At 38.6% G+C, this 21236-nt stretch overlaps 6 protein-coding genes across 6 annotated transcripts; 2 read left to right on the forward strand and 4 right to left on the reverse strand.

The window, feature by feature from the left end:
* Positions 1–1053: 1053 nt before the first annotated feature.
* On the forward strand, positions 1054–1400 carry BO88DRAFT_352125 (uncharacterized protein; the record flags this gene model as incomplete). The annotated part of the gene is made up of 2 exons (XM_025703577.1): positions 1054–1170; positions 1299–1400. Coding segments are annotated over 2 exons (219 nt in total), but the record flags the coding sequence as incomplete, so codon positions are not given.
* Positions 1401–13139: 11739 nt separating this feature from the next.
* On the reverse strand, positions 13140–13372 carry BO88DRAFT_458498 (uncharacterized protein; the record flags this gene model as incomplete). The annotated part of the gene is made up of 2 exons (XM_025711042.1): positions 13140–13214; positions 13280–13372. The coding sequence occupies 2 exons, from the start codon at positions 13370–13372 to the stop codon at positions 13140–13142; spliced, it is 168 nt and encodes a 55-aa protein (XP_025557792.1).
* A 1388-nt stretch (positions 13373–14760) lies between these two features.
* Positions 14761–16034, forward strand: BO88DRAFT_429998 (uncharacterized protein; the record flags this gene model as incomplete). Its single annotated transcript, XM_025709207.1, has 4 exons — positions 14761–14826; positions 15231–15365; positions 15605–15685; positions 15909–16034. The coding sequence occupies 4 exons, from the start codon at positions 14761–14763 to the stop codon at positions 16032–16034; spliced, it is 408 nt and encodes a 135-aa protein (XP_025557793.1).
* Positions 16035–16310: 276 nt separating this feature from the next.
* On the reverse strand, positions 16311–17458 carry BO88DRAFT_375329 (uncharacterized protein; the record flags this gene model as incomplete). The annotated part of the gene is made up of 2 exons (XM_025704331.1): positions 16311–16411; positions 17209–17458. Coding segments are annotated over 2 exons (351 nt in total), but the record flags the coding sequence as incomplete, so codon positions are not given.
* Positions 17459–18082: 624 nt separating this feature from the next.
* Positions 18083–18475, reverse strand: BO88DRAFT_352082 (uncharacterized protein; the record flags this gene model as incomplete). Its single annotated transcript, XM_025703569.1, has 1 exon — positions 18083–18475. A coding segment is annotated over one exon (393 nt), but the record flags the coding sequence as incomplete, so codon positions are not given.
* Positions 18476–18704: 229 nt separating this feature from the next.
* Positions 18705–19377, reverse strand: BO88DRAFT_429999 (uncharacterized protein; the record flags this gene model as incomplete). Its single annotated transcript, XM_025709208.1, has 3 exons — positions 18705–18878; positions 18987–19163; positions 19225–19377. 3 exons carry the CDS (start codon positions 19375–19377, stop codon positions 18705–18707), a joined length of 504 nt encoding a protein of 167 aa, XP_025557796.1.
* Between the last annotated feature and the right edge of the window lie 1859 nt (positions 19378–21236).

Raw genomic sequence — 21236 nt, forward strand, 5'->3', positions numbered from 1 at the left:
TTCAAGAATATAATCAGCTTAGGAAATAGCTCTGTGTCACATGGTAATAGCCTGATGTAGGAGCCCCAGTCCGTGGCTTAGATTAAGACAGGCACATAGTATTCTTGATTAATACAGAGATATCCTTATATTTTGAGGATCTGCTCTATTCAGAGGGTATTTCAGCCGTCGTCCATCAAGCAGCCAAAGCCATTTTCAAATATCAGATAATCCAGGCAGACTTGGGTGTTATTCTAGTAGCACTCCTGGTAGTAGGCTTCTAATATCTTCTCCGCTGATTTGATATGAGCTTGGTGTGTTGGCCGCATGCTTAATAATAATCCTGGAAATTATGGTGACCTGGCTATCGAGATATCTAGAGCACAAAATTATTCTAAATATAGGCTAATACTAAATCACTTATCTCTTCTTATCATAGTTAAGCCATGAGAGAGCCAGCAGACTAGGCCCTTAATACAAATCCACAGACTATATATTATTATTGTGGTTAAGACATAGTGACCTTCAGAAAAAGAGCCCGGATAATATCAGAATAAATAGTTAAATTATATAGACTTAATATAATAGTTAATTATATTCTTCCTAATTATTCTGCATAAATGCATCCGTGGTGAGGTCTTTTGAAAGAAGTTAAGAAATAGTAGCAGGTAGAGAACAGTATAGATAAAATAAGTAAAAATAAAAAAGAAAATACATCTACTACTATAGATTAATTAATATATATTATTAACCGGGCCCTTAATATATGATTATAATATATAATCAGGTCTAATCTAGCGGGCTGTAAACTTTATAATATTAGTAATTCAGATAGCCCTAATCAGTGCTGTTTTAGGGAAAGAGTGCTTTAAAATTAGTATAATATTAATAAATATCTAGAACTCTCTTATTATTTTCTAGATACTATAACTACTAATAAATTAGAAGCTTATTCCATTACAGGTAATTATTATATTATCCTGAATTTAATAAAGTCTTCTAAAGGCCAGTATACTATTAGAGAAAATAACTTTTACTTTATACAATAAATTAGAATATAAGGATTCCTAGTTAACTGATAATTCTTGTCTTTCTGAGAATACTGAGGACCGTGATTTTATTATATCTAACTTAAAATTATTATCAGAATATAGCGATGAACTTGAGAAAGAGAGTGAGGATTATATTCCTGTATATAATATATAATACAAGCGCCTGAGACGCTTCCTATCCATTTACTAATAATCAACAAGTTTCTGAGACTGGATTAGAATATACTAAAAGACTGGATAAACCTGATTTAAGTAATTACTAAGTAGAAAGTAGTCTCTGATAATAGCTTCTTTAATAAGTATCTAGTGCTGTGGTATTCCTGGGAAACTGGAGAAGCAGTATTAGAGTTAATTAAAGAGCTAAATTAATTAATTATATTATTTACTAATAGTCTTCTTATTCATAATAGTCTACTTACAGATATATAATTAGTTAATTACTACTGGACTAGCTTGTGCTGGACAGGCTTAGTAATGTTCTTCTTGCGGGCAAAAACACTTTCACCTTAATATAATATTATTTTTATCTTTCGGACCTTATTTTAGTGACATTCTAGAATTCAAGTGGAACACAGCTAGATCAATAATATTCTTGAATTATCAAGTAGACACAAGGGATAGGGATATAATTTATAAGTAATCTATATATTATTATAAAGGGAATTTATATAAATATACTTATTCTTCTTCTATCTAATCATATAATAGTATGACGCTGTTCCTTTTATTCATGACAAGTGCATTCTTTTATATACAGTATTTAAAGTAGTAAGAATTTTGAATTAAAAAAAGAGGAAGAGAAAAAAAGAAAAAAGAAGAAAAGAAATAAATAAGATTATAAGTAATAAGTTTCAGTTATTGCTGCTCTATATTCTCTGTTTCTTCCGGGACAGGGCTGGCTCAGTGAAATGAATCTGTTTAATATCTCGCGGACAGTAATACATCCTCTGCGGCGGCCACTGGTTATTTTAGTGATCAGATCACCTAAATACAGTATCTGATTACTGGAGATGGAGAAACTGTTGTATAATAGCTGGAAATCTGTTAATTAACTACTGACCTGATGAATCCTTAAATATAATTAATATTTCTTCATCTAGACTGGCTACGTGGAACTGAACTTTTTTGCGGTAGTATCCATAGACTATATATTTATTATTATTATCTGACTGATTTAAATGCTTCCCGCGGCCGGTCTGCAGCTCTGCGCCCGGAAATTCCACTAATATGTATTTTAGAATCCGCCGTGGCTCGCGGTGCGCACATAGGACTGATTTCTGGTAAAGATATTGGCCTTGTGTCCTCATCGGGCCTTTATTTAATTCAAAGAAGAAATATGTGGCGAGGACTATTTATATTAATTTATCTAGAATTATATATAGTTTCTTGGTAAGTTCTGCCACCCTTATCATATTGTCCAGTCGTGGTAGATCCGCCAGAGCGTGGTCCAGCCGGAAGATACAGGTCTGGAGAAGATAGGATATATAATTTAATCCTTTTTTAAAGACTTCTATACTATCCATGCAGGGCGAGGAGTTATATATATATTATAATCAGAAGAGCGCCTTGTCTTGTAGAAAGCTATAACTATGCTGGACTGTATTAGTTTCCTTCCTGGGCAATGGAATGTATCCCGTGCCCATGGATAACAGCAGATTATGTGTTTGCGTGGATGGCCAGATGATTTGATATTTCTCCTGAGTAATCCCGTGTGGGTTATTAGCACGGATATCTCCATCCTGCAGAACACTAACTTTGGATAAGTACTGGGATTTGAAGATCTTATGTTAAGTTAGCAAGAGATAAATTGCTGTAAAATTAAGAAACTGAGATAGTCTCCTACCCAGGCACTGCAGTATTATATTCTAGGCTATTTTTGTCAGCTTCTTGAATAATAACTTGATACAGAATCTCGACATTCCGGCGCAGCGAGAAGATGTACGGGAAGAATATTAAAAAAGAGACTGAGTAACTTATGCTTAGGATAATAACAGATTCTGGTTTTTGCAGTGTAATATAATTCTTTGGTATACTGAGTTGATAGTCCCGTGCCTTATACTATGGTAGTTAAGAAAGATAACTAACTTATTATCAGAAATATAGCTTGTGATAATAGCAAGACAGTGTCTTTCCATTATTAATAATATTATATTAAATACCTGATACTTCTGCTTATAGACCTGCTGGAGTGTTTACTCTAATATACCTGAGTCATAGATAGTATCTTGAATAAGATTCAGAATACAGCCCAACCAAGGCTATATTTATAAAAGAAAATAGCCGGGCTGGAATATATATTATATTAAGTCAGGAAATCTTCGACATGCTTCTGCGGCCGAGATATTATTATATACCTGATCAGTTCTGATAACAGAATCTGCTCTCAGTGAGTTAGCTATTATACAGGAGGTCGTTGCATCCAGTATTATATAGACAGACCATAACAGAAGAAGAGTATGTAATTTATTAATACTAATATCCATGGTCAGATCTGGGATTTCTGGTAGTATAATAGCACTGGCTAGCTGTTACTCCAGCGCTTGTAAAAGGCCTAAGATAATTATTCCCCGAATCCTGTTATTATTAAAAGCCAGCATAACTGGATGCTTAGTCAGTAGTAATTAATAAACTGTCAGCTAAAGAGTATCTTAATACAGGAAATATTAGATAAGATCTTAGTAATATTCTATGCCGCGGGCCTGCTGGCCTAACATTATTATACAGGTATTATATATACTATATTAATAAAGGGTCTGATGCTCGGCCTATCAGCTAAGACAGAAGACACATACCGTGGGTAAGATTAGAGCAGACTACTGCTGACTGAAGTAAAATAATTCGGCCTGTCAGATAGTGTATGAGATGTGTACTGGGCTGAGACAGTGGAATTATTTAGTAAAATAACTATAGATAATATTATTGTATCTGCTGCTATTAGAATCTCCAGCAGTTCTTTAAGTACTACTGTAGAGATCTCAGTATAATATATTAAAGATATAGTCTGGTCAGAACTCTGTATCTGTCAGTGCAGGATTTATAATAGTGAGGTAGTCCTGGGTAAGTCCTACTTATAGTATATTCCAGGAGGATAAGCGTCCATTAACAGAATAAATACCATGAATAAATAGAGTTTTTAAAATAGACATTTCAGCTTGCATAACTGTATAAAGAGTTTTATTAAATCTTTATTAAATATTCTACTGACAGGCAGCCTCTCTTGAGAGAGATATAGATAATCTATCTAATATATAATTAAATTAAAAGATTCTTAAAGAAAATAATATTAAAGAAAAGCCTGGTAGACTGTTAAAAAAAATAATTCTTGTTAAAGTTGCTTGGTCTGGCTGAGCTGGAGCTTATCAAGAATCTGATATTATAATAAAATAAATAATACTGGACCTGAAAGCTGATGGCAGCCTTGAAAGTTAATTACTAATAAGAATACTTAATCCAGGTCTGTAATATCTTGAGCGGCCTGGAGCACCTCCACCAGGTCTCTTTCATAAACAGCAGTTAGTCTTGTAAGAACTAAAATTACCTGTATATAAACTGGGACAGAAGAGGCCCTAGCTTATATATAATTTTATAATACTTCTAGCAGGCTCTTAATTCTCTCTAATTCTACCAGCCCGTCCACGAAGAAACAGACAACATATATTTATAGAAATATAAATCTTATCAGGAGCGAGCCCTTCAAGTTAGTAGTAGAAAATCAAGTAGTATTAATAAAATATTAATAAATATTATCTTTCCACAGGGCCTTGGAGTATTTATTAATAGCTAGTAAATCCTAAAGTCTGTTTTCTGCGAAACAGATCAGCTATTTATTATAAATAATAGTGATACTGAGATATAATTAGATTACCTCTACTAAGTTTCTGCAGAGAATATTATTATAAGAGAAAAACAAGTATAAAGCCAGTATATAATTATAGTTACTAATAAAGAAAACCAGGGAAGGATACTGCATGGCTGGATAATCCATATTTTATATAATCTCATTCATCTGCCCTGTATTAACCAGGGACCAGCCTGTGGCGTCTTACATAAGGTCCAGCCATGCCATGGTAAATTATTTAATCTTAATAGAAGGTTCAGGCCTTATATATATCCCTTGAATCAGAAGTGACTCAAACCATTATATGTATACTATCTATTTTTATCCCAAGAGATATTCCGGTATGCGCAGCTGAGTAATCTAATAAAAAAAGTATTTAAGATTATTTATTAGATCTTACTATATTCTCAAGTCTCTGAGCACTGGTTTCTTATTCTAAAATATATACATCTTGTCTAAAGATAGACCTCATCTTATCAAAACTATAAAAATAAGACAGGTATTAGGAGACTTATAAGATTTTAGAACAGACTAAAAATATACAAAATCATTATTCAAGATAATAAACAGATTTTATAGCTGTTAAATACTTAAAATTATATAAGAAGATAAGTTTTAGTTCTTCTTTTTTAAAAAACCTGGCTCATGAATTAGTAAATATTAATACAGATAATCATGGGATAATTAGTCTTATAGCATATAGTCAACTAATTTAACCAGGCCTGCAGAGATTGGTTAATAGCTGTTCTATTAATAAACTGTATTGACCCGCATGGTTCTTAATAACTTCAGAGATGGGGAGCGGACATGCTTTCCTATGTTAAACTAGAGAAAATCTTTATAAGCTACAGTATGAGCTTTTCATATTCATGATGATTTAAAAGACTCTGTGGATATTTACTCTGGGATCATATAGACAGCACAGTAGATATCTGTATTCAAAAGATTTATTAAGATTTTGTCTCATCCTCTTCTTATATTATATAATATACTGATGATAGACTTTGATATCCAGATTTCTTATCATGATAGCTTGATACTTGGTCTTATATATCTGTTTAAGATTTCTTATTTTATTTATTTCATAATTTTATTCTTTCTCTATTATTTTTCTAAGTCTCCCGGCGCCATTCTCAAGGCATAGATAATTATATTCTATAATATAGAAATACTGCTCTGGGAGCTGTCCAGCCTGACTTGTCAGTTATTATAAATCTTTCACGGGGATAAAACCGCACGTTAAAAGAAATCTCAGATAGCAGGTACTATGGCTCTGATCTATACTATGGCTATCCTGAGTATTACTATAATCTATTAATAGCAAAGCTATTTCTGCTCTGTCTATCTTTCCAGCTTAACCAGCCTGGCTATCAGCAAGATCAGCATAATCCTCGCTCAGATCTCAGACACATCCATGGCACAGAGCAGCTTTCACTGAGATTGTCTCTGGCTTAGATTTTGGGCGTTAGTACCATCAATTCATGCACTGCAGACACAGGAAAGCCCACCATCATTGACCGTTAATATTATCCGAATTACTACGTGGAATTTGTTGGCGGCGGCCGGCTGTGCTGCGCAGGTTCCCGAGCGTTTAGGGTTGGTGGGCCACTGGCATCCGAGCCTGTACGCGATGCATCTCGTCTTGGTGTGGAGCAGCATTTCGTATGCCCAAGGGGTCTGGGATATGATACTCTGATCTATGAAGTTACAGTAGCACAACATTGGTATTCAGCTCTCGCCAGAACGGCGCCCCTTCGATGGACTCATCGGCGAATTGCAGATTCGGGGACGAGTGTTGGTGCTTCGCTAGTTGCAACGCGCGACTTCATGCAAGCGGAAATACCGGTTGTTGCTTGGAGGTCATATGACGACTATTCTCTCCTACAAGAGGTTTATATATTGTTCTCATGTTTTTCTGATTAGGATCTGATGTATATTCGCCGTTGATTCAAGCCATCATAAGGCAGATTGATTAGGGTGAAATTTCCCCGTCTAATTGTCAGAGATTGTACAAGCGGTGAACCACCACCTTTAACTCTATTATCTGATCTGACAACAGGACATTGGCTGTCCATCAATATTTTTTAAACAGCCCATGCCCAGACTAGCAACCTAGATATTTGTTAATACAGTGTGTCCTGTCACTGCGGGTATTGGTGCCCGCATTATCGCTCGGTGGCTGAACAGCACATCTATCTCTAGTCATGCTCTCGATCCTGCAGTGTAGTCATATCCTGAATGAAACCCAGGATACCATCCTAACTCCGGATTATATACTTCAGCCCGTCGTCTCGTGTATTGATGTAGATGTCAAGGTGACTTAGAGCATCATGCCTGAGGTACTCTTACTCTTTCCCCTCCCGGTGCACATACCCTGAACGGCATAGCCGAAGTGATTCTACCAACTGCTTGCGCAAGAGGTTTACCAGGATCCGCCCTTCATGGTCAGAAGAGTTCCAACCAATGGTTCTCTTGAGCGGTGGCATCTTCCTTATGGTCAATGATATTCGGAGTCATGTTAATTGTGACCTTACGTCCCTCCAACTGGCTGTCTACACTGGAACTCCCTCACCGAGCAATTTTTGACCATGAGGGGCCGGGACAAATGGCACTTCCCAGGCCTGTAGCTGGGTCTGGCCGCGGAACCTTGTCGCAGTTATTATTAATAATATCCCAATGTTCCACCCTCTCTTCCGCTGCATGGCCTGACACGCTGACTGGTACATGGGCGAACCAATAACCAGTAAATATCAGTACTAGCAGAGCTATCCTCTCTCCGATGATGCTTAACTAACCATGTACAGGAAGCGTTGGGGCACCATGGTAATAGTAGTATATAAGGAAGCCTGGTTTGTCTGGTAACTGTTCAGTAGACAACTGATCTTGCTAGCGACGAGAGTGCGGTTAAGCTACATACACTACCAGAAATTAGTAAGCTTTAATCTAGGGGCCCTCAGAAGTTGATAACTCCTGCAACTGAAAAGCTTATTCCTAGAATTATAATAATTACTCTGAGAAATAACTACTATTTTCCTATAATATTTTACATTCGCATGATTGTTCTCTGTCTTCGGGGGTCATTGTATAGCCATGAGGAGACTATACAGTTTTTTGAATAATATTTTACAGTGTATATTACTCTGCAGACATCAAAGTGAAAAGAATCTTTTACTAATATCAGATATATATTTAGGCCAGGCACCGTCCCAGACTGTTCTATAAACTACTATTTTTCTATAGTCTTGCCAGTCTGTCCTTATTTTCTTTTTAAATTTATATTTACCAATTGGCCATGGCTAGTTATAAATATATTACCCTGTGTTACAATCCTCTTCATCATGAAAAATATATTAGATTATTAGATAATAGGCATCCCTGCCCACAAGACATCAACTTAAAATAGTATAAGATTATATATACATAGCTGCAACTACTTTAAGATATGACTGACTTAACTGCCAGGGAATCTTGCCTTAATTCTATTATAAAATATCTGTTATATAACTCTCACCGCCGTATCCTGGTATACTTAATAAAATATAGATATATACCAGATCCTCTACTGCTTACTGCAATAGTCAATAATAATGATTCCAGACACATATTACTGATAATCTAAAAAAAAAGTTAATCTATAATTCAGAATATGCTTTATCACCTTCTTCGTCGAGTGGCTGGAAAAATCAAGAATTAACTGGAGGTTATATATTAGAATAAATAGAGATCTTCATCCTTGCGAGGCTGATTTTTATTAGATTAAGAGTAATATAATCTATGATTTATTTAAAATATATATTCTCACAACTGTCTTATTTATATTTAAGCTAATATATTTATTTCTCATGTTATATATATGCTGCTCATGTCTTTATATATAATAACAGAAAGCTTAATTATAAGATATAATTTATTTATTTAATATAATTATAATTAATTTTTTTTAAGAGCCTCCGCGTCACCTTACATAAAAGAAATTAGTAATATCAGTCTTCAGATATTCTATTATATTCTATACACACAGCCAGATTACCTTGGAGATAATGGGTACGTGCTATCCATCTACTAAAAAAACAGTTAATCTATATTTAATACTGCTTAATCTTTCTCCCACACTGCGGATCACCCAGCCATACGGTTGTAAACTCTCAGGCTGAGTGAAGCTGCTGTAAAAGGCAACTATGATCCTGTAGCTGATAGTATACAGTTATATAATAAATATTCTTAATATTAATTTATAACTGATTAACCCCCTTCTTTGGAATTTTCAATAATCCAGATATAGAATGAGTATAACACTTTCAGTCCAGTGCTCTGAATACCATGTGCAATTCCACATTCTCAGCATAATTCCATCCGTTAGCCTGGACAAGTTGGGGGTACTATTTCTAGATAGACTTAAACACAGAGCACTCCAAGCGCTGTTACAGTACCTGTAAAATATAGTATTAAACAGGAAATAGCAGACTTGTTAATAATAACTGAGCTGATAATTTCAGTATTAGCTCTACTAGTAGATTTTTAATCTTATCACCCATCTGGCAGGTATAAAGCTTGTCAGCTGGTTTCTGAAAAGATAGATAAATAAAAGACAGATATAGAAAAATACTTTGGTTAGAAGAATAATAATTTTAGATAGCTGATGAATAATAGACAGGATTATCCCGTACATTGCTCAAATATATACAGTTTGAATTTGAAGACTGACACATTAAATATCATTGAGAGATAGTAAATAAATAATCTAATAATTATTTTATTCTCTTTTTTTTAAAATATATTAGGAAGCCATGAACCAAGAATAAGGTACCATGGTCTAGATAACAGCTCTTAGATTTTAGGAACTATTAATATCACTCACCAGAGTTTCCAATTTTCACCAGATGGTTTCATACCTGACTGGTAAGAAATGGAGTACATAGGTTAGTCATGTAATATTACCCACCCGTGCGATGGTATTTCCATGACCATGTTATATGATTAATATAATAGTAAGATAAAGGCCAGTCAATTATTTGCCTGCTGGAAGATATTATCTATATTATATAGCTAGGCTTCTGGTCAGATAGTCTTTGACCTACTGCTCAACTTTATAGTACCCAGGCAGTGCTATATTCTAATAAAATATATGATTTGATAAGTTGCTCCAATATATTTATTTATAGTATTTTATTAATATCCTAGATAAATACCATGCAGTCTAATCTCTTATTACTGGTAATCTCATTCCGGAACCAGTTATACAGGATTCTTACTCCCCGCCAGTAAATCAATCTCAGCTATGATCACGCGGCTTCAAACAAACTTCGGCCATGTATTGGTAAGAACAAGGTACTTGATGCTCTTCTTGGCTTGGTTAAAGACCTTCGCATTGAATATTTAGAGAACCTCGCCCCAGTATTTCACCTGGTTATTATCGGCGAATAGCGAACCGGACTCGCTTTTTATAGAGATAATCGGAGACGCTGAGAGTGTGGGGCCATAGCCTGGTAAATTAAATAGAATAATAAGATTAGCTGGGTGCCTGTCTCTGAAAAGAAGCCCAGCAGGATTTTTAAAAATATTCTCCAGCTTCTTCTATTCCTGCGAAGAGATATTAATCAGTAACTGTATATAGTAATCACTGATAAAGGTCATGTAAATATATAATATATAGTAAAACTACTTTTAAATCAAGTTAGTAAGATTTCTATAATCTGAAATCTTGTTATTTTAGACTATATAAAACAGTGAGCTCTTCTATTCTACCATTTAAGTTAGAAAAGCTATATTCTCTCTAGAAAAATCTTAATAAACAGAGAAATCCTGCAGCGGTGCAGGAATATATACTAAGATATATTTAAGTATATGTTTAATAAATATATTATTCCGAGAGCTGGAGCTGGAGCTAAAAGATCTATTTTATAATTCCTAGCCAGACTTTATAAGCTCAACAAGAATAAAGACTAACCTGCAAGCCATGATGCTATTAGTAAAGAAATTAGTATTAAATTCTTACCATGCGATTAAATCAAAGGTCCCTTATTAAATAGTATAATAATATATTATCTCTTAGTATAGCAGGAGAACAGCAAAAATCTTTATTATCTAAATAAAAAGACAGATCTTATAGATATTAATTATATTTTCTTACTTTTTTCTTCTTTATTTCTATTTTCCTGTTGGTCACAGCTTGGAGTATCTACTACTAAAGCAGTAACCAGTACTGATAAACCAGCTCCATGGCGGGAATATAGAAGATAATAAGCTATATTAATATTATAGAAAGATTATATAACAGATTAGCTGTTCTACAGGCCTTATTAGTCTGACTAGCTCACTTAGTAATAATACAGCCTATTATCTGGACTCGCCAGCTATGGATATCATAGATATAACAGGATTTCCAGAGAATAATAAAGTCCATAATCTATAACTAGAAAACCTGTTTAAACACGCCAGGCCACCTGCATATCAGTTAGCATGTAACTCTTATTATATATATACTGGGTGTATATCAGAGACCTTCTTACTACTCCCAGTCCTAGCTTATTTCTGACTTTTACTGCATTTCGGTCCCATGGACCTCGGTGCCTGGAATCCTCCAAGTACAGTATTATTTGTGAGAGATAAGCCATATTAAGACTGTGAGGAATATCTATTAATTTAATTAAATATTAATATAGTAACAGTAAAGATAGGCGGTGGCTGTTTTACCTGAATGAGTAATATTATTATAACGAGTACGAGGATCTTAGTAGTATAGATAAGATAATAGAACTAGTTTATAATATTAAGCTTACCCCTTAAGGTGGAGGATAAATAAATTCTATTATTATTATAAATAATATAGCCCTCCTGAAGCTTCGCCACATGGTAGAAGCGACTATTTAATACGTGGAACAGGGCAATACTATACAGTAGATAGATATCTATAATCCAGTACTCAGCATCTCCGGGCATGATGGTACTAATCATGGTTCCAAATTACACTGAAGTCTAATAGACATAAAGTATAATAACAGCGGACAGTAAAAGTCCGAGGCCTCACAGCAGAAGTAGAGGCATGTTATAATAAATGATAAGATAAGCTATGCCAGATATAATAATAACTATCCAGGTACCCGCCCAGCAGGCCTACCATATACTAACCATAATATAAGCTAATTGGGATGTAAATGCAGTAGTAATCCTAAATTCAGATCTTATAGTTCTGTTGTCATGGGGAAAAACTAATATGAAAGATTTTAATATAATAATAGACAGACCTAATAAGAAAATTTAATTTTAATAAATATTATCACTTAATATCATCAGTCCTGTTCCTATAGAGGAGAGAGTTATTAACTAAAATTAGTACTAGACTAGTCTATCTTTTAAGCTGCTTGAGATTTCAGGATTATATTTCTTATAGATAAGATGGCTCTCCAACCTATAGCCGGGCTGCTGTCTAACTCACATGTAACCCCCATCTCTTCTATAGTACCTTGAACTCCCATGTTATAGTAGCAGCAGTCTACAGAGCGGCAGTTTTATACTTTTAATATGGTTCTTAGCAATCCCTATCACAGTATATTCGCATGGTAGGTTCCACCTGTTCTTGCAACCAGCCGGTTCTAACGGTTGTTTCCTACCGCCAGATGCTGCTGATCGTCCGCCATCGGTTCTCCACGGTGAGTTGTCCAGTAATGAAAGACTATATCCACTTTATTGAGCATCCCCTATTCCTCTGGTAGTCAAGTAGGTTTGCCACCGGTATAGGCCCACCAGGGCACCGACGGACTCTCATGCGGCTGGCCAGGGAGATCATCCGGGAACATTACATACACTAGGGAGTTAGATCTTCCGCTCCTTGTTCCTTTGTTCTTTTGCCCCTCTTACAGAATTGGATGCGCTTACCCAAGTTGCAATACACGGGGCTGATCAGCGAAAAGGCAACTGTACAGCGGCAATAGGATGACTTTCTGGCGAGTTGGCCGCAGAACATAACCGGGAGACCATTTAATATTCAAGTGAATTTCCCAGCCCTCCATTGAAAATCCCTCGCAATGTCAGATTCAAATATTGCCAATTTCTCTTGTTCCTAAAGAATGTGGAAACCAGTATTTTAACCTATCGCAATACCTCATCTTCTGCATCTCTTCTCTCGGCTAATGTGAAAGATCTTTATTATAGTTCACGGATTTCAAAGAATCTGCAATGAAGAGCATAATCAGTTCGTAAACTATAACAATACAATTCCGTACTTGCTACCATAGTCTCTTAGTGATGCTACATTATTCATGATCCCTCATCTATCGTCCCTTCGCCTTGACGCTCGTAAGCATCGCTTTCCGCAAGGCAATGTCACTTCCGGTCAACGCAGCGGCCTGAACAGCAGTAGTTTATACGCCTAAATCCTTCCGGACTGTTGGAAACTAGAGGGAGAGCACACCTGGCAGGTTTGAAACATATCATCTAAAGCGCCTGGTGCTCCAGCTCCACCACAACCCGGACATAAGCTATGGAAACACGGAGCGAGGGCCATATCCAGTGCCTTGATTCTATACCAGTCATATTGGGGTGTCTCTATATTTTCTAGTAGGTCTCTCAGGAGTCTATCCTGCTTAATATTAATTATCTATCTAGCTCAGGCCAGGGTGTTGGATTGAAGTTAACAAAGTTATCAGAGATTACAGAGTTCTTAAAGTATCTGTAATAGAATCTATATTAATCTTATATGATTCTGTGACTATAATATTTGTTAAAGCTTCTGAGATTCATGTTGTGCTTTCTCAAGGACTCAGTAAAAGCATGCTCTGGTTATATATTAATAAGGATAAGTTTTTGTTTTTCTAGACAGTGTTCTTGAGTTTGTAGTTGATTATATCAGTTCCCCCAGATTATTAATATGTGAGGAGATAAACCTTTTATCTCAGCCAGAGACTAATGCCTGTTAGTGTGTTTTTCTGTATCAGTAAATACAGAGTGTGAGTTGGAGTAGTAGAGCTAGATATATTTAAAAAGACTAGGAAAAAAAAAATAGAATTAATTAAGATATAGCTTAATAATTATAGAAGTATATATTTCTACCTGATATATATTAAATTAAAACCTGTAAAATGGTAGTATAATTATGGTCAAGTTATTTGGACTTGTAACTCTCCTAATAATCTTGTAGATTACAGATTATTAATATAAATAAATCTTATGGATGTCGGGAAGTACTTTTTTGGTTAATCTAGTTTATTATTCTATTATTAGCTTGGAGGATGTTACTTATTAAATGTTTTTAGGCTGCAAGATAAAGAAACCTATTATATATAAGTAGGATTTTATTAAATAAAACTATTTCCATGGTCGCTGTGCCCTCTTTATCTCATATAATACTAAAAGTAAATAGACAGAAAGTCTATTTCTCTATCAGCCTTGGCTCCTGCAGCCAGACGTATAGTAGGTAAGAATGGATTTTTCTGGAATCTTACAGTCTCGGCTTATTCCATGAATGGTTAAGGCCGGATGGTACTCTACGAGTTATGGTATCCAACTGTTTATCTGGAGTGGCAAAGTCCATACTTCAGGCGCGGCTGGATCTCTGAAGGTTACTATTACTCCTGAGAATAGTGTCAGAATAGTAAGAGGCTCTGGCTGGCGCTCTCTAGATTTCTGGCTAGTTATAGTTATAGTTAATTAACCTTTCTCCTACTCTCCGTCGCCCACGGCAGTTGATCATGCTGAGCGGCAAAGATTACTTAATCTTATTTGATAATATAAAGATATTTTATTACTCATGGAGAGTCTTTCCCACTTTAATATTAATATAGTTAAATAGAGAGTGATGATATGATGCTAAGTACTGGCTAGTATTTTACAGACCTGGATATTCTTATCATGGAGATATGGAAATAAGAATTCCTGGTAGATTTTCTTATTATTATGATTACTATTACCGCAGCTAATATGAAAAAAGGGGTGCTCCTGCACAGACTTATTATGGCAGAGGTGGGTTGCGCTGTGTCTTTAAGATAAAAGAGATACTATTCCCTGCTGATACAGATACTTAGCTTGTCCTGGTCCTTGGGTATGGAATATTTATCTTTCTCCATGCACTTGCTCAGGGCTGGTATCTTTTAATTATGACTATTAGTCTTACAATTTCGCATTCCCTTCATAATGTGATTGTATGGATGAAGATTCGCGGTTTCTTTATCTCTTGGGGTATATAACTGTATCTGATTACCTTACTGGCGGCCCAGCTGTACTGGGTTATTAAGATTTATGCTAATTTTGTCTTTTTTAATCAGGGCTAGGCTTTTATATACCACCACTCGGCCACTTGAGCTGTTTTTTTAGTGGGTGTCTGAGTGTGATCCTCCCCATGCTCTGCATTACTAATGTGAATCTAGAAATCCTTAGTGGATCTTCACTATCTGTTTTCTCCTGTATATTATCTAGCGGGGCTATGGATGTTCACTGGTGTAGCTGATTTACTTCAGCCCACGGTTTGGTATTATACTCCTGTTCATGGTGATTTCTATCGTGTTTGCGGTGGTGGATATATATATAATCCAGGTTAAGAATCGCCTAGGCTACCCCCCGGGGATGGAGCTGTTCTGGAAGGTAAGCAGCCACCACTGACAAGGGGAAGATTAGCATGCTGATCCTGCTATAATTAATATTTGTTTTCAAATGCCTGAGTGATACCATTATCTTGGATGACTTCTGGAGCGTCCTGGATTGACTGTGATATTACTACTACCTGGACGGTGTGCCACCGCAGGAGGCCACGCACGCTCGCAGTTGGAGTATAAACCGGCCTGTGGACTGTGTACCCGAGGTGTTTATCAAACACCCCGAGCCAGTATGTTGTCCACCGGACATGGTGTAAAGCCTGCAGTATCGTGTACCGGCACCAACAGGCACAGCGCAACCTGATTTACATGCTGGATCCGCTGGGTACATCCGCTACGCATTAGAAGAAGGGTTCTTTTTTTCTCTCATGATAGATATGTTAGGCCCTCCAGCAGGCAGTTGGGAGGCTTTCCTTTTGTAATAATATATATAATGTGACCATGTGCAACTAGTTTGGAGAAATACGGGAAAGCATAGTGTGTGGCTGTGTGCAAACTGTCGGAACATACGGACGTCCCCTTCCGCCTGCCCTGGGGTTGACCTCGCTTAGTCATTGTTTAGTAGGCAGTTACAGCTAAATAGCTGGCCTACCGGCCACCCAATAGGAGAACAATCGGTCGCTTCCCACACAAACGCGTGATCACGTTACTTGGCGTCATGGCCAATTGGCCATACATCTGTCTGGCTGTTTGCCTCCGCCAGGTTGAATAACTAGCGCCAAACCGATCGCTTGCTGAGTCAGCTAGTCCGAGGGGTCAGGAGGCCACATCGTTAACCATGGCGAGGCTTAGTAGTATCGGGGAAGATAAAGTAGAACACTCGTAATGCACTTTTTGGCACAAACTACTAAAAAATTTTTGTTTTTTGGCTTGGAAATATAAAACGCCTACGACGTTGTCGCCATGGTGACCTGGCCATCGAATGTGGACGTCGCAAGGCAGCGACAAACGTCTGCCTCCCATGTTATACCAGGATGTGCCGATCACCTCCGACAAATTAACGAAACTCACGGTGGAGCTTCAATGGGCTTAACTGCTGGGGAAAGTACCAGCAGGAGGAGGGGCGCGACTTATGTTGGTGACATATCCTCGTGTCTTTGGCTCGCGGACGCGATGGAGACCCACTTTACTAAACCGCTGGAGTCATGATTAACTATGCGGCTGATTCGTTCAACCATTAACGCCACCGACGATCAAAGCAGCTACGGGGTGGAAGGTTGTTAAGACTAAACGTATTTCTTTATCTTGGGATTGACAGACCAGGTTGGCCTCGCTCTACTGCAGCCAGCACAAACAGCACAAACAGCACAAACATTCACTCTTAAGTGAGATAGCTACATACTCTCAAAATCGAGTAGATCTCAATTACGGCCGGACAAGCTTGGTGAAAGACAGTAGTTCTAGATAATATAACTAAGACCTTGTCCTATTGGTATCCTCCCAGCCTGGTATAAGAAATGATCCGTTCTCTTCTTCTTTGCCCGGTGACGTCCATTCCGACTTCATTTCCTTATACCGAGCTGAACAGCGGGGTTTGGTGTGAGAGATCAGGATACTTTTATAGATACTGCTTACTTTCCTGTGCAGGCAGTGATTCTCCTGGTTTTAATACTTTACTTATTCCTCTAGCTTTCTATAGCTCTCCCTCAGCTTAAGGTCCCGTAGCATGTCGCTTGGTAGTGTAATGGAAATAGTCTTACCGGACTCTGGTTTCAAGACTTGAGCATACTGATCAGCACAGTTCAAGGGTGACTGGTGGCTAGATTTAGTATATTATAAAATAGAATATACTCACAGATTAATATTATGAGAGCTTTTATAGATATATCAGTTATATTATTAGAATACTCAGGAAGCTTATTTATAATTATACTGTTAATTTCTGATATTATATCTCTGTTGCTTGTATTGTTCTCATAGGTTAAAATGTCCTTATCTGAGATGGCCTGGAAGTTCGGCTTACTATTATCTAGTGGGGCTGATTTAGTATAGTATAAGATATTTAACTAAATGCTGGAATGTGATTTCTTCTCAGCCGATGCCAGTACTTTCCAGAATTTGTTAAGTCATGGCAGGTGAGTCTTCATTGTTGTTAGAGGGTGAAGGTGATGATAGAAGAACTGAGATTTCTGTAAGATATATATATACCGCGAAGGTGAGAGGCCCCAGTCTAGATCTTATATAGTATTTTATAAAGGCTGGCTGTCTTGTTAATTTAAAATAAAATGATACCATGTGCCAGTCCTGCGCGAAATAGTCCACCCAACGCAAGCCAGAGTTGAAGGTAACATTGAGGCCATGATTCTAGGCATGGGCAGATCAGGGGCTGAGTGTAACTTCGCGAATCCTTGGGGCATTTAATGATGGCCGACCAGGGACTAGCTAAATTATGTTTAGTGGGGCTACTTTGCCTGTTCGCAAGCTAGAACAATTGGGGCTTGATTCCCTGACTTGAGTTGTCAGATGGTGGGAAGACGGGTGACTTTGTCTATAGAAGTGAGACCAATAGATATTATAAAGTAAGAAAGCAATGAGCCCTTGAAATAATATAGGCTATCTAAATCTAACCCTCCAACCTCTTTTCGCATAGTACATATATTCTCAGTATGCTTTCCGTACTAGCGGCCTCAAGAAATATTTTCAACAAAACGCTCTGGATCCAGGATCCTTCCAGTATTAATATTGTTTGACCCTGATAATACCCCTACTCTTCCTGTGGTATCCGGCTCCCGCTCACCTCTTGGCCACACGAAACTTTGGAACCGATAATCTGCTTGGTCGATGGTCCGAATGTATGGACGGATTACTTCCCAGATTTGATTGCAAAACTGTCTGAGGTTGCCGAGGGTGCACTCCACGCGCGGAAGGAAAACTGGCGAGATGGCAACTGAGTCGAGTGTGTACTTATGAACGACCGTAAGGTGCATTTCTAACCAATCGACGGGGTAGGCCAGCATGGCAGAGGCATATCGAAAGATTTTCTCGGGATGCGTACGCGGAAATAGGATACTGGGCCCATTCTAGGCCAGGAATTAAAGGTCCTCATAAAAAAGAAGACAACTAACAATCACCCGGTTTCGCCCGGTCCATCTGCAGACCCAGGATGCAATTCTATATTTCAAGGCGCTCCCAAGCCGCTTCCAGCGGGCGTCAATGCGCACTACTTGACACGATTGGCACCGTCATTATTAATCGGTATATGTGTGCGCATTCGCCCCAGAAAGAATATCAATTACTACTGTAGAGAAACTAGAATTGAAGAAACTGCGTAAAGTCACCGGGGCCGGGTGCAATATCATGATTATTGTCAAATACACCCCCCCTGTTCTCCTGTGTAGTCCACATATCCGGCGCCGCTGTCGTTGCCGGTAGAGCAGTTCTCAAGGCGGCAGGATCCACATTGTCCGGTAAACTAGCAGGGCTCTAAAGTCGCTGGTGCCAATCTATAACAGTATGCTGCATTTCAAGTACTAATTATTAAGTTTCCTGCCGCTCGGAAAGCTGTTGTCTCCACTGATGCTGGTTATTAACCAGCTTCTGCTTCTTACTCTTAATATCTTGAAGGTGCTCCAACAGGGTCTCCTTGTCCCTTTCCAATGCTTTAATTTCCTGCTCCAGGATTTTAACAGTAGCTAAACATGCCTCGTGGTTCTCCAATGATGGGGCAGAAGGAGGGTCTCGAGAACTAGAGCCAGGTACCTGTGCCAGCTGGTGGGTGCGTGGAGTCAGCAGAACGATCAGGAACCAGCAACCGTACGTGAAGGCTTACCGTGGATGGGCGTCGACGGGACCGCAGAGGCTGCTGGAGAGAACACATTGAGGGCTCTAGTCTTTGGATGGATTGTGGGTCAGAAGTGGTACTGTGACTCTTGATCTTCCGGGTGCTTGCGCGGATGCCCGCCCGCGGTTCTGACTTTGGCATTTCCTGATGGTAACAAAAGTCGTAGAAGAACCACTGTGCATGTACCGTGCTGAAGGAAGAATTAGCTGGAGAAAATTAAATATTTATGAGCAAGTCTGACAAGAGGAAGTAAGCATCTTTGGTAATGGTAGATAGATCCTAAGTAACATAATTAGCAAAGAAAGTTAGGAATAACCGCCCTCTGATTATTTTGGCCACATGACCCGGTGTCACTATGGTTGACCAAGTGAGATATAGTAATAATTGAGGTCTGCGACAACCTGCTTTGCTGCGGATCCAAGCGCCGTGGAGTATTTGCTTGCCCAGAATAGTTAAATATCTAAGTTAATCTTGTTCGCTCTGATCTATACCAGAGTTCGTTTAATCTGTGGTCTCTGAAACTGACCTATCTGGCCTGTGGCTAAAGGCTTCCTTCCCTCATTGCTACTATTGCACAAAGTAGTATTGACCTGTGGACCTCGGACAACCCTGGGCAACGGGGCATGTTGACCGGTGAGTGACATGGTTAAGTTACGGGGGATTGTTGCATTACTGTAATAGAATTTACCAGGGAACAACCCCAGGGCAATGAATTCTTTATATTTATGTGTTTTCTGGTCTTTCCTTCTCTTATTTATGGCTCTGCAATCCTGGATGTCTTCTGCATGGCAGGCAATACATGTACTGTATCTGGATCTTGCCTTTTATACTGGTCTCTGCATGCGCAGCTCTTCTACTTATGCCATGTTTTGCGATTTCACTTTTGCTCCGCATGGTTAAGAGATACTACTGGGCCTGGACTCCCGGCGAGGAACAGGATTATCCATCATGGGTAGTACTCCATCTCTATCTAACCTGGCCGGAGAGGGCTCGGAAATATTTAATTAAGCGCAAACCCAGAATGAAAGAATCTCTGCGGACTAAATACCGGCTTCTGGAGAAAGATATATGACGGCACTGCCGCCCGATATGCAAGAAGCTATCGCGGCTCAGGCATCGGATCCCCAGGAGACAGGGCCGTGGCCGACATAAAACTTAGTCTAGTCCTATCTTGATCAGTACCTCCACCCCTTCCGAGTATTGTTCAGACGACCCAAGCCCTCTAAGAATGTGGATGATAAGGCTACTGACCTCTACATGCGTCGCCCGTCCACAGAACCACAGTCAGACTGCACAGTCGACTCAGGGTCTGATATTGACTATCCAGTCCCCAGCTAAATGTGCGCACCGTCGCGGGTTTGAGATATATTAGGTTTGTCAAGTTCCGCGGGATCACTCCCGTAAGAGCATGCCCCATGCGGCGGTCGAAGCAGTCTGATGTATTGATAACCTTCTTTGTTGCAGGGTATGAGAAAGAACATGGAGTTCTGTCTCGGTCGTTGGTCGCACCTTCCAAGATCGATTTGCTGTGGCAGTTAATATACCATATCTCCGGTCGCACGAGGCAGTAGGCACGAGCTGAGACCAAGACACGCGGCTGCAAAAGAACTCTCCGCGATGATGGTCCCGCATAGTGGGGCAAATTGTACTGCCCGCTTCTTGTTCCCTGCCGATTGGCCGTTGGGCAAATTCAAACACCCTCTATCCGTCTGCGGCGAGGTTCCTGCAGATCGCTTCTCAGCCTACTGGGAGGCCCCCTTCACACTGGCCTGTAGCGCAAGGTGATATGTTGGCTGAGGTAGTTTGAGACCCATCAAGTCATTGCGTGTGGTCGGTACAATCGTGAATTGAACACGGAGAGCAGCAAAAATCGGCGTTGAACTTTCTTCGCACGCGACACTACTCCTCTTTTCTTCCAAGTCTTCATGCTACAGCCAATTTATCTCCTCTACTATAGCAGTGACTCACCTCATGAAGTGGCTTGATCATCCAAAATTGCA

This window comes from Aspergillus vadensis (genome assembly GCF_003184925.1).
Source record: "Aspergillus vadensis CBS 113365 unplaced genomic scaffold BO88scaffold_34, whole genome shotgun sequence".
NCBI lineage: Eukaryota > Fungi > Ascomycota > Eurotiomycetes > Eurotiales > Aspergillaceae > Aspergillus > Aspergillus vadensis.